The 14,255-nt window shown below is 44.7% G+C and overlaps 1 protein-coding gene across 2 annotated transcripts in view; it reads left to right on the top strand.

The window, feature by feature from the left end:
• PHIP (pleckstrin homology domain interacting protein) overlaps positions 1–14,255 on the top strand; it is a 341,807-nt gene that overhangs the window by 206,069 nt on the left and 121,483 nt on the right. For both annotated transcript variants that reach the window (XM_024194657.3, XM_024194658.3), the window contains exons 18-20: positions 1,256–1,393; positions 2,984–3,167; positions 13,424–13,547. In XM_024194657.3, the coding sequence (XP_024050425.2) occupies positions 1,256–1,393; positions 2,984–3,167; positions 13,424–13,547 (446 nt within the window). The remainder of the gene's footprint in view (positions 1–1,255; positions 1,394–2,983; positions 3,168–13,423; positions 13,548–14,255) is intronic.

Raw genomic sequence — 14,255 nt, forward strand, 5'->3', positions numbered from 1 at the left:
TTCTGGTTTTCTTTCCCAAGCTTCAAATTAATCCGGGGGAAGTGAAGCTTTACAAAGTAGCCATAGTGAGAGCTTTATCTTTTTTAGATAGGACAAGATCTTTAAAGAGCACATCTAGGCTATTTGTAGCATTTGCAGACAGAGGGCAACCTATATCCACATGGATCTCCGATTGCATAATGACTTATCTAGCTCAAAAGATCATATTAGAACTTTATTCCACTATGGCTCAAGCAGCCTTTATTGCCTGTTTGGCTAATATTCCATCTGAGATTTGTAAAGCAGCTACATGGATCTCAATTCACACACTTACCACTCACTATTCTCTAGTGTAAGCTTCCAGATCAGGTGCTAATTTTCAGTCGGGCTATTCTGCTATCCTAATTCAAGTAGGACTCGTTTTATCCATCTCCAAGCAATTAAACAATTGTTTGTTAGTCCCCAAGAGTGAAATCTGTGTGGACAAGCACTTGAAGAAAGAATGATTACTTTCGCTCTAGTATCTGGTTCTTTAAAATATGTTGTCCACATAGCTTCCATAACCTGTCCTCCATCCCCCCACTAATTCACAGTCCTGTTCCTGTGGCTTTCTGTATTGGTGGATAAGCCCACTCCACCCTTTATGCTTTCAGCTGGGGAGGCTTGGTGTGCTCCAGGGCTCCCAGGGTGCACATGTGGCCCTAATGGATGCTACAAGTCAAAAAGGATCTGATCAAGGGTGCATGTGCGCCACAAGTGGAATCTGTGTGGATATGACATATTGAAGAACCATAGTTTCTGTAGAGTAACTAATCATTCTTTTTGTGTTTGTCCAAGAAATGTTTACTGTTGATTAAGCTGTGGCCTTAATCAGATACATAATTAAACTTCAATACAGGTATAAACTAAAAGGAAACTACTGAAATTGAATGCACTTAGCCTGCAAAATGTTATGCTTTGCTGACAATAGTTTTGTAACAAGATATTTACTTCTCCAAGAACTAGCCAAGGTTATTTTGCATTACTTTCTGTGGCACTCATGCAAGTTTGAGTATATGGTTCCGGCCCCATGGAACTGACAATCTAATTAGTAGCAAGAAATCCAGCAAAAAGTGGGTTAGATTTTTAAAACTAGAATTTCTATGCTAACACTTACAAGACATGCAATAACTTACATTGCACTTTGCAAATTTTACAGGTAGAACTTAGATAGTTTGGAATACTTCTCTTATTGTGTCAAAAATGTAGTTTTGTTTCTTGCATTTTTTCCCCACAGGACTGAACCAAGTACTGAGTCAACAAGCAAATCAGGAAGTTAGTCCGTTGGACAGTATGATACAGAGACTTCAGCAAGAACAAGATCAGAGACGTTCTGGGGAGGCAGGCACCAGCAATACTAGCCGGATAGGAAGAAGTAAAACAAACTTTTTTTGTTTCTTTTCAAACAATTTACAATGAGGGTATGTCTACACTGCAGTTAAACACCCACAGCTGGCCCATGCCAGCTGACTTGGGCTCAAGCTAAGGGACTGTTTAATTGCAGTGTAGACCTTTGGGCTCAGGCTGCAGCCCAAGCTCTGGGACCTTCCCATCTCGCAGGTTCCTAGAGTCCCAGCTCCAGTTAAACAGCCCATTAGCACAGGCCAGATGTGGATTTTTAATTGAAATGTAGAAAGAATATGGGAAATGGATATAATGAGATTGAGGAGGTATGAGAGTAGTGGAAAAGACAAACTTGGGGATAAATACTACTGCTGCTTTCCGGCCTTTTTCTAAAATTTAATGAATTATTTAACTGAAAGGAATATAGATTGTAACCGTACAGTAGCTGTACAGCAAAGCTCAAAAAATTGTGCTGCAACCACGTGATCTTTAGGAGAGAGTATTAACTTAATACTATTGTGTAATCTGGAAACAGCTACCTGACTGATAAAATACCATAGGTGTCACAAAGGATGTGGGAGATACGAGGCAATACCTGAAAAAGGATGGCGCTGGAGCAGCTTTAGTAAGGACCAATGCAGTTAGCTTGCTGCACATCTCCTGATAATCTGCAGGGGAATAAAAACCAGATTAAAATAGTGAAGGTAAATCTGAAGAAGGAGCAAGACCCAGAACTGTCAGACCAGAGGTAGAGATATTAAAATCTTACTGTGTGGAAATTTCTACATGAAAGGACCTTGAGGGGATGCCTAAGCTGTCAGCTCCTATTTGAGTGTTTGGAGTATGTTTGTTTGTTTATGTATTTATTTGCATATTTATTTTGTTTCCCCCTCATATACTATCAAAACCACTTTTTTGAACTGGAAACCTAATCTCCAGGACTCCATCACTCCACAAATTCTGTGAATGTCACAATGGATCTGATTTTTTGAGGGTAGTAGCTTTTTCACATTTCTTAAGGAGTGACTGGATTCAGTAGGAGATCCAGGTTCCTCAGATGTTGTGGCTGCTATGGGTAGAGAAAGGGAGGAATACTTTGTGGCATCTGTTCCCCATTCTTACACTTTTTCCTCTTCTTTGAGAATTATCTCCAGCTGGGGTTCAAGAGACAGAAAGTCTGTGGGGATGGTAATCTCCAGCTACAGTGAACCTAGAACCTGAGATCAGTGACAAGAGCCTACTTAATTTCTGTTAGCTTAAGATAAAATATAACCCTTAATGTGCAAATGTTTTCAGAAGGTGGTTTTAAAGGCCAAAAGTTAACATATACTATTTGGATTGAGAGAACCTACAGTAATGCTTTATCAGCTTGTCTTACGTTATTCAGATCTTTACACTTTTACTGCTTGTTGCCTGTGAACTGCATTCTTGTGCAGGAGAAATGTGCCTCTGGATAATATGGACATACAGTTGCACTTGGACATTTTCAATTAATGCTTTAATTTTCTTCTGAAGCAATAGATCAAGTAAAGTATGTACTAAAATTGCTACTCTTGCTCTTTGTTTTTGCAAGCCTTCCTTTAGAATTTAGATGACTACAATTACTATTTTAATTTCTCAGGCTCTGTAAGCTCTACCTCAGAAGTACATTCACCACCAAATATAGGATTAAGGCGCAGTGGACAAATTGAGGGTGTGCGACAGATGCATAGCAATGCACCACGAAGTGAAATAGCCACTGAGCGGGACCTCGTGGCTTGGAGTCGAAGGGTTGTGGTACCTGAACTGTCACCAGGGGTAGCCAGGTAAGAAATCTCTGAAAGCTGATTGATTAATTCTCTTAAATTGTTACGTTTGAATTTTAGTCTTGTTGACATAAGATAACTCAGTTTTGGTATGTGTATATCTTGATGGATTTATAGTTTTTATAAAATGTACTTTAAAAAAAATCAACTTGCTATTTTTGCATCTTTTGGAAGAAATGGCATTTAGGTAGGCGCTGATTTGGAAAGTCGTAGTTTGGCAAATGGGAGATTAGGTTGTCATATTGTGCTGAGGGGACATAAATGCCTAGGATAAGTAGCCTACTCCATAAACACTATAACAGTATTGTCTGGCTGCTGGGAGCAATCATTTGGCTATGGCACCTTATTTTTACATCTTGATCCCTTTTTTGGCGGGGATGGGACACTGACCCAGTTCATCATTTTTCTGAAATGAACCCAAAATCTGGGTTCATTTCAGAAAAATGAAGAACTGGGTCAGTGTCCCACTGTGACATTACCTAGGGTACAATCTGGACTGTTAAACAGCTGTCCCCTCTCAATTCTCCAGCCTGGGGTGCCTTTTACACTGCTTCACTGTGAGAGCAACCACTCCTGGTCTACTTACCCACAGCCTCCAGCATGTAAATTACTCCCAGCTACACTGCATGAGTGTTCTGGCCAGCCACTCTTGAATTACACGGCAGAGCAACGCCAGCAAATTCATGATCCCAAACTTTCCCCCAGAAATGTGCATATTGTACTGCCCGCCCTTTCCTGGACAACACAAGCTCTCATAGAATAGAATCATAGAATATTAGGGTTGGAAGAGACCTCAGGAGGTCATCTAGTCCAATCCCCTGCTCAAAGCAGGACCAACACCAACTAAATCAGTCCAGCTCATAAAGTCCATCATTTTATTTATAGAAAAGTATATGCACAAATCCTGTTATCCCAAATGAAGTTTCCCAAACACTTAAATCCAAACACACTGGTTTAGATAAAATGATAAAACAAATTTATTTATTTATTTATTTATTTTTTATTTATTTAACTACAGGAAGATAGATTTTAAGTGATTACAAGTAGTGAGGCATAAAAGTCAGAATTGGTTACACAGAAATAAAAGATAAAACCCAAGTAATACTTAACAAGCTGAGTGAATGCAAAGGAAAAGTCTCTCAGCATATACTCCAGCAGTCTCACTGGTTGATTTCCTTTCAGACAGGGTCCTCTCCCTCAGTCCAAAGCTGTTTCTTTGTTCCTCGAGTGTTGTGGCTGCTGTGGGTAGAGAGAGAGGGACGAATAACTTGGGGCATCTGTTCCCCATTCTTACTACCTTTTTCCTCTTCTTTGAGAATCATCTCCAGCTGGGGTTCAAGAGACAAAGTCTGTGCGGACGGGAACATCCAGCTATTTCTTTGGCAAAATGTAAATTTCTCACTCTAACACTTTTTCCTGCCAAAGAATGGCCACTTAATTAGGTGATAGTCTATTTGATTTCATTGACACCTGCCTGAGGCCTCAGTTTGCCTTTTGTCTCTGAAGAACTGGTTTGTGGCTGCTTCCCAAGATTTGGATACGTCTTAGTAACATCATACAGTGGAATCTTATATCTTTGCATACAATGTTGCCACACATATTTTACCAGGAGAGTAATGATCAGCAAATTGAGTTTTGAAACGATACCTTAAAAGGCATAGTTTGTACAAAATGTATCTTAGGGTATGTCTACACTACGAGGGTAATTCGATTTTACTTAAATCGAATATGTGGAATCGATATTGCAAAGTCGAACGTGTGTGTCCACACTAAGGACACACTAAGGACAGTAATTCGACTTTGTGAGTCCACACTAACGGGGCGAGCGTCGATATTGGAAGCGGTGCACTGTGGGCAGCTATCCCACAGTTCCCGCAGTCCCCGCTGCCCATCGGAATTCTGGGTCGAGCCGCCAATGCCTTCTGGGTAAAAAAAATTTGTCGTCATCCGTCCGTCACTAACGCCCTCCCTCCCTCCATGAAAGCGCCGGCGGGAAATCAGTTCGCGCACTTTTCTGGTCAGTGACAGCGCGGACGCCACAGCACTGCGATCATGGATCACGCTGCGACCATCGCTGCACTTGTGGCCGTTCTCAACACCTCGCAGCTTATCATACACCTTTCCCTGAGGCAGATGCAGAGAAATCGGGCGAGGAGGCTACGGCACCGCCGTGAGAGCCTGAAGTCGGAGAGTGGCACAGAGCTGTCAGAAACCACGAGCCCCAGCGCCCAGGACATGACGTTGGCAATGGGGCATGTGGATTTTGTTGAACGGCGATTCTGGGCCCGGGAAACAAGCACGGACTGGTGGGACCGTATAGTGCTTCAGGTCTGGGATGAATCCCAGTGGCTGCGAAACTTTCGCATGCGGAAGGGGACTTTCCTCGAACTTTGTGAGTTGCTGTCCCCTGCCCTGAAGCGCAAGGACACCCGCATGCGAGCAGCCCTCACTGTCCAGAAGCGAGTGGCCATAGCCCTCTGGAAGCTTGCAACGCCGGACAGCTACCGGTCAGTCGCGAACCACTTTGGTGTGGGCAAATCTACCGTGGGGGTTATTGTCATGCAAGTAGCCAAGGCAATCGTCAAGGTACTGCTCCCAAAGGTAGTGACCCTGGGAAACGCGCAGGTCATCATAGATGGCTTTGCCGCGATGGGATTCCCAAACTGCGGTGGGGCTATAGATGGGACTCACATCCCTATCCTGGGACCGGACCACCAGGCCAGCCAGTACATCAATAGAAAGGGCTACTTTTCAATGGTGCTGCAAGCACTGGTGGACCATCGGGGACGGTTTACAAACATCTACGTCGGATGGCCGGGCAAGGTTCATGACGCTCGCGTGTTCAGGAACTCTGGTCTGTTTAGACGGCTGCAGGAAGGTATTTACTTCCCAGACCACAAAATAACTCTTGGGGATGTGGAGATGCCTACAGTCATCCTCGGGGACCCAGCCTACCCGCTAATGCCCTGGCTCATGAAGCCCTATACTGGCGCCCTGGACACAGAAAAAGAACTGTTCAACTACCGTCTGAGCAAGTGCAGAATGGTGGTGGAGTGTGCTTTTGGCCGTCTCAAAGGGAGATGGAGAAGCTTACTCACTCGCTGTGATCTCAGCGAAACCAATATCCCCATCGTTATTGCAGCTTGCTGTGTGCTCCACAACCTGTGTGAGAGCAAGGGGGAGACCTTTATGGCGGGGTGGGAGCTAGAGGCAAATAGCCTGGCTGCTGATTACGTCCAGCCAGACAGCCGGGCCATTAGAAGATCCCAGCGGGACGCCCTGTGCATCCGGGAGGCTTTGAAAGCTAGGTTCCTGAGTGAGCAGGGCAACCAGTGACTTTTCAGTTTGTGGACAGAAAAGCTGAACCTGCCCCCGTTTCTTTACCCAGTTCATTTTGACTATCCTCTCCAGTTACATACAACCTTCACCCCCTTCCCCTTCCCAAAAAATAAAATCATTTCGATTTTTTAATGAACACCGTTGTCTGTATTGCTGTTTTCGCGGGAATATTTTAAACCGGGGACGCAGACTGTGGCGGGGGGCGGGTTCAGTGTTCTGATGCAAATGATACTTCTAAACTCCCGGAATGACAGGCTCCGCACTGGTGGACTGGTTATTTCAATGGAGCCTGCCAGCACTCCTGGGGGGGACTGTGTGTATGTGTCGGCTATGTGACTTTCTGGCAGGGGGGGTAGGGTTACAGATCCCCTGCTGCGTGGATCTGTGAGCCAGGATAAGGACCGCTGCATAAGATCTGTAACTGCCCTCCCCCGCCACAAAGTCACAGAGCAACCCCCCCCCCCCCCCCAAAACATGAAAAGCACCTCCCAGACTGACCAGGGTAACCAGTGACTGCACTGTGTATGTGTCCTGATGCTGGACCTGACCCCGCCTCTGTAGCCTGCTAAAGGTGACTGTCCTGTCCAATTACCAAGCCCCTTCCCCCCCTCCAGACAGACTCTCCCTCAAAAGAACCTGACCGAAACAGTAATGAACAGAAACAAACATTTTATTGCGAACCAGACATGAAACGTGGGGGGTGAAACTTGGACGGGGGCTTGTGTGAGGTGGGTAGGAAAGGACTTATGAAATTTTGGGGAATGTCAGCCTTCTACTGCTAGAGCAGTCTGCAGGGGTTGATTGAAAGTTTTAACGGCCCTTGCCGCCCCTCCTTCTTTGGACTTTGGGTGAGGGTGGTGTGGGACTTGGTGGCGGGTGAGGGCGGTTACAGATAGACTGCAGCGGGGCTCTGTCCTCCTGCCTCCGGTCTTGCAGAACATCCACAAGGCGCCGGAGCGTGTCCGTTTGCTCCCTCATTAGTCCAAGCAGCTTTTCAGTAGCCTGTTGGTCCTCCTGACGCCACCTCTCCTCCCGTTCCATGACTGCTCGGTGCATTTGTGACAAGTTCTCCCTCCACTGTGTCTGCTGGGCTGCCTGGGCTCGGGAGCAGCCCATTAGTTCTGTGAACATGTCTTCACGCGTCTTCTTCTTCCTCCGCCTAATCTGCGCTAGCCTCTGGGAGTGTGCTGACAGGCTGGGTTGGGAGACAGTCGCAGATGTGTCTGTGTGAATTTTAAAAAGGGAGTGAATTCCTGAGACAGATAAATGAAATTGTATACAAAGAACCTAGTCTTTCTCTGTGAACAAGACCATGCACTGAACCTCTCACATGCGCACTCAGGACAAGGTCGAATTTTCGGCCGTCGCCTTCAGTGCCTGTGGACTTGCGGAGGTCTTGGAGTGTTCAGAGAACTGTGGCTGGAGACCTGAACTTCTGGAGCGGGCAATAATGGTAAGCCGCAGACTTGTGGCTGCTTAAAACTCCAGCTGTAGCACTGGCCTCCTTTCACATTGAAAGCAATGCCAGTCTCTGCTGCCAGCAATCAGGACAGCATCAACTCTGCCCCTGTCCCACCCCCTCGCGGCTGTCCCAGGGAAAGATCCCTGTATGCTGCCCCTCTCCCTCCACCGCGTGGCTGTAAAGCAGTCCCAATACTAACAGTCCCCTCCCTAATTCAAAGCAGGGCGTCATGAGCGACATCACCCTCCTGAGGATCCCGGACACCCAGAGAGAACGCATGCTGCGGGAAAGCATGCAGAAACCGGGGCCGTATGCCGCCATGCTATGTCGGGCCATGATCCCCGAGTACCTGATTGTGGCATGGAGGGGACATGTCTGCTACCACGGAGGGCCCACTAAGATCGCCCTACCCCGGAACCTGATCAACAGGCTTGAGCTCTACCTCCACGAGACCTACGAGGAGTTCTCCTACGAGGATTTCTCGTCGATCCCCGGCCACATTGACCGGATTTTCGCGTAGGTGCACTGGGACTTTGGAGTGGAGCGTCTTGGGCCTGGGAATCATGTAGTAACGGACATTGTGAAATTTTTTTAAAATACTTGGGACTAAATTGAGAAGAGCCTAAGACAGAGAAATCATGCAAAACCCATTTGTTACCTTTGTAAATATTCCTGTTTTGTACCTGATTATTTTTTTACTAGTTTACAGCACTTTTATAAATATACATTGTTAATAGTATAAATATTACCGTTCTGTTTTAAATAAATGTTTACATGTTTACAGCACTTACTGCTTGATCCGTCCCCTGATTCTGTGTCCGGGGTAAGGGATGGGGACGGTTGGTACGGGATCTCGGTAAGGGTGATGAAGAGCTCCTGGCTGTCGGGGAAATCAGCGGTGCCAGCGCTGTCGACTGCCTCGTCCTCCTCATCTCCTTCCTCCTCTTCCCCGTCCGCTGTCATGTCCGACATGATCCCATCCTCGGAGTCCACGGTCAGGGGTGGGGTAGTGGTGGCGGCCGCTCCCAGGATGGAATGCAGTGCCTCGTAGAAACGGGATGTGTGGGGCTGGGATCCGGAGCGTCCGTTAGCCTCTTTGGTTTTTTGGTAGCCTTGTCTCAGCTCCTTGATTTTCACGCGGCACTGCGTTGCATCCCGGCTGTAGCCTCTCTCTGCCATGGCTTTGGAGATCTTCTCGTAGATCTTAGCATTCCTTCTTTTGGAGCGCAGCTCTGAAAGCACGGACTCATCGCCCCACACTGCGATGAGATCCAAGACTTCCCGATCAGTCCATGCTGGGGCCCTCTTTCTATTGGATTGCACGGCCATCTCTGCTGGAGAGCTCTGCATAGTTGCCACTGCTGCTGAGCTCCCCTCGATGTCCAAAGAGGAACTGAGATTCAAACTGCCCAGACAGGAAAATGAAAATGAATTCAAATTTTCCCGGGGGTGTGGCTGGTCAGAGCATCCGAGCTCGGACTGCTGTCCAGAGCGTCAACAGAGTGGTGCACTGTGGGATAGCTCCCGGAGCTATTACCGTCGATTTCCATCCACACCTAGCCTAATTCGATATGGCCATGTCGAATTTAGCGCTACTCCTCTCGTTGGGGAGGATTACAGAAATCGATTTAAAGAGAGCTTTATGTCGAACTAAATGGCTTCCTGGTGTGGACGGGTGCAGGGTTAATTCGATATAACGGCGCTAAAGTCGACATAAAAGCCTAGTGTAGACCAGGCCTCAGTTTGAAAAAGGGGTGAACATAGTGTTACAGACTCTCACACCCACCTCTGCCAAAAAAGGAGTCAAGATGTTAAAGTCTGTAGTAATTTTATTTCTGTGAGTGGTAAAACTCCCATAAGAAACAGATGTTGAGAATAAATCTACTCTGTTCCTGAGCGCAAACACAAGCTTTTGAGTGTATTTACCAACCTACAGCTGACTGCTTCTTGAAAATACCTACTTTCAAGTATGTTTTACTCAGTTGCCTTAGATGCCATGTGGGTTCTTCTGAAGAATCTGTGACTCTTAAATCAAAATTAAAATCTTGGGGCTAGAAACTGGCTTAGCGAACCGCGGCCAGTGGGAGTCGCGATCGGCCGAACCTGCGGACGCGGCAGGAAAACAAACCGGCCCGGACCGCCAGGGGCTTTCCCTGAACAAGCAGTGGACCGGCTTTGAGAAGCTCTGTTCTAGACTACTGTTGTATTAATTTGAATGAAATAAATGGGCCAAAATTGTTTGATAACCCAACCACTGTCTGACTTAAATAGTGTCAAACATAAACAAGGTCCGGGGTTGGTAACCAGAAACCTCAGCCTGCTTAGTACTATGGCAAACACACCACTGCAAATTCTTTTAATCTTTTATTAAACATACAGGAAAAAAAGGAAAAACAGTTAAGTCATTTGAAATGTATTAAGTAAGGATTTTATTTTAACAACATTTCTTCTTCCCATTTCCTTTAGCTGGAGAGAGTTTTAGAAGGTCAAACCCCCTTGTTTGACAGTCTTTTAGATGGTATCAAAGATGGTAACTCCTTTTGAGGAAAAGAGACGCTAGTTGAGATGAACTGGAGCTCTTGTTGCTTCTGTTGTTAAAGTTTGATCCTGCTTCATCTCAGGTGATGTTTGGGATTCAGCTGGAGCTGGTAGGGGAGGCGATGTTATTTGAGTCCCTCTCTGTTTAGCTCGGTCTGGTCAAGTCATTTCTCCAGATCAGGGTGACAAAGGGCAGATCTCAGTAAATGGTAGCTAGGGGTGGCAGCCATAATGGTGACCCTCGCTCTAGTAGCTTCCATTTGTTCTTTCATCTTTTCCCCAAAAAATCTTCTTTGTTAAGGACCTAAAAAGAGAATGATGGGTTTATTATCTGTCCACCAGTTAGACCTAACATATGTTCATCTGGTTCATTCATTTTTGTTCAACATCTCTGTTTTTACCAAGCATGATTTCAACACGGTCCTTGAGTTATAGTAGTAGGCGTTTTTGTTTAGACCAGTGGTTCCCAAACTTGAACAACCTTTGAACCCCTTTCACTAAAATGTCAAGTCTCGTGAACCCCTCCTAAAAATGAATATTTACAGGGATTTTCTCGTTTACCTGAGTATAAAAGCAGTGATCTTGGAAATATAAAATTTGTTTTTATTACATGCTTATTACACACTAATTATTATTAAGTGTCCCTGGCCTCCGTTGCCAGAAGCTGGGAATGAGCGAAAGGGGATGGATCACTTGATGATTACCTGTTCTGTTCATTCCCTCTGGGGCACCTGGCATTGGCCACTGTCGGAAGACAGGATACTAGGCTAGATGGACCCTTGGTCTGACCCAATAAGGCCATTCTTATGTTCTTATTTATCATTACAGTATTTGTATTACATTATGAAAATGGGAACACTCTTCCAAGATCTCACTTTCGTAGCTTGTATCACTTTGAAGAAGCCTGTTATAAGACAAGGCTCCTATGTTTCATCAAAGAGTATCAGATGTGAAACAGCATGAAGGTATTTAAGAAGCCAACTCAAAGAGTTCCTCCTACACAAGCATTCAGGTCTTGAGCAGTCCAGACAAACAACACACGTTACAACAAAGCTTAAACTTGTTCCTCATAATAATTTTAAAAACAATACTAGCTGCCTATTTAATTTTAAAAACAGCAAAAAATATCCACCTCCCTTTCCATTTCTTATAAGGAGTCTTGAAGTTTAAATCTCCTCAGTGTGATAGATACGCTTGCTTTGATCCTCTTAGCTCTTGGAAGTCCAGGGGCTCCGGGCTGCTGGCCCCATGCTGCCCGGGGTCCCTATGGACAGCTCTGTCCGCCATTAGAGAATTTTTTTCTGCGAACCCCCTGTAACATTTCGTGAACCCCCAGGGGTTCTCGAACCCCAGTTTGGGAACCACTGGTTTAGACTAATTCAGTCTGTTTCCCTTTTGTACTTTTTCCCATCAACATTTATTTGTTGTTATAGGTTATTGTGACATTTCGTGAACTTTTACATACTTTTTACAGTTGAGCTCATAATTAGAGTAAAGTTGTAGGCCCAGCTATCACAACGCTAGTTACTGCAATTCTGCACTCTGGGCTCTCATTCAGTTTGATTTAAGGTTCATCTGGCAGCAATATCGGCGTATCATCCACTGATTCAGTTGGTTTTGGCCTTCTCTTAACCAGTGGTATCTAGATTTCTTAAACATGCTTATACCTTGGTCAGAGTCCCTGCTCCAGCATGGGATCTCATCTTTCACAGACTTAAGGAGCACCCCCTCGGAGCACTTCTTGGGGTGTTCCATCCACTATCTTATTCTGAAAATATTATGCTTGGTCACCACCAGTTCAGACAGAAAAGTCAGCAAGCTTCAGGTACTCATGGCAGAACCTTCATGTATTTCATTTGATAGAGATAAAATGGTAGGGAGAGCTCATGCAAAATTCTTCCCCAAGGTGGTTTCGGAATTCTATTTGAATCAATCAATTTACTCTGTGTTCTTCGCAAAGCCATGTTATATGCAAGGGGAGAAGAAACTCCACACCGTGGATGTATCTAGAGCCTTTGATACTATATTGACAGGACCAACTCTTTCAGACAATCTTCATGTCTATTTGTAGCTATAGGTGGCTGCTCCAAAGGTCAAGCCATCTCATCCCCAAGACTTTCAAAATGGATAACTGTGTCTCTCACTGTGCTACCAACTGCTTGATGTTCCTCTCCGACTGACCGTTAGGGCTCATTCTGCCAGAGTTCAAGCAGCGTCCTCAGCATGTTTCTGGAACATACCAGTATCTGAAATCTGCAAGGCTGCTTTGTGGAGTCAGCCCACTCACGTTTGTCAAACATACACTCGACTTGGCTTCTAGATCAAATGCAAACTTTGGGAGACCTGTACTCCAGTCTCTGTTTGATGCAGTTGATACTCCTCATGCCCATCATACTGAAGAGGATACTGCTTGCCAGTCACCTACAGTGGGAGCCACACTAACAGATACTTCGAAGAAGAGAGCATGTATTTACCCTACAGTAACTGTGGTTCTTATAGATGATGTAGTCAGTGTGGACCCTATGACCCACCCTCCACCCACACTTTGTGGTCCTAAGCTATCACTGGCTTTGAATTGTGAGGAAGGGTTAGGGCCGCTCCACCCTCTGTGCCCTTGCATGGGACCTCAAGGAAGCACAAGGTGTATGTGTGGCCCTGCCAGACACTACTATTAATAATATTCCAAGCTTGTGCGAGTGAGAGACACATGCACCCATAATGGGATCCACGCTGACAACATCATCTTGAAGAGCCGCAGTTACTATAGGGTAAGTAACCATTGTTTAACACAAGAACGTAATAAACATCCTATACTACTTCACACACAGAAATCATCAAGAAAAGGATCTCTGACTATAGGACTTTGGCCTAAGCCTGGAAACTCTGAAATTAACATTTCTTAATTTCTCTCTTCCAGTAGACAGGAGGAATGGAGAACAGCAAAGGGAGAAGAAGAAATAAAGATTTATAGATCAGAAGAGAAAAGGAAGCACATTACAAGTCATGTTCCAAGAGAGAACAAAATACCTTCTTTCTCTAAGGTAAATAGTCATCCATATTTTATTACAGAAATTGCCATAAAACTTACTTTGGTATATTGAGCCCACAGATGTCTCTAAACTTCTCACTTCAGTTTAAATTAAAATGGGAAACGGGGCATATTATGTTTTTTTATTTATTTATAGCTATTGAGAGAGCACCTGCCTATTCATGTTATATTATTAAATGGCAAATAACTAACACAGAGTTAGTATTGCCCAGTGATAGCTTATTGCTCTTTCAGAATGTCTGTGTCAGCAAAACTCAGAGATGTGAAAACCAGGAAATAGAGTTAAGGTGCTTAAAACAAAAATCTAGTCTTAACTATAGCAGAGCTGTCACTTTGCTATAATGTTCTTAACAAGCAATGAGTTGTGTTTCTGGAAGTCCTGTCAAGTAGAAATTACTGTAATTATGCATCTTGGTCATGAGGGCATGTATTGCTGTTTGAGGTTGTCACAGATGAATAAGAGTGCATATTGCTTAAGTTGCACAAGGGGAAGAAAACTTTGTCTAATATGTATATCACATGGGTTTTTGTGTTTAAAAGTTATGCCAAGAGTAACCTCCAGTCAGATCCCCTATATAAACAGGGACACTAAATGTGACAGAATATTTTCCATAATAGTACCTCCTCTCATGAGCAGTTCTTTGAGGGATTTTTTAAAATATAGGTCTGATGCATCTGGCAATATCAAAACATTCCTTCA

Source organism: Terrapene carolina, unplaced genomic scaffold (genome assembly GCF_002925995.2).
Source record: "Terrapene carolina triunguis isolate 2854851 unplaced genomic scaffold, T_m_triunguis-2.0 Scaffold42, whole genome shotgun sequence".
Taxonomy (NCBI): domain Eukaryota; kingdom Metazoa; phylum Chordata; order Testudines; family Emydidae; genus Terrapene; species Terrapene triunguis.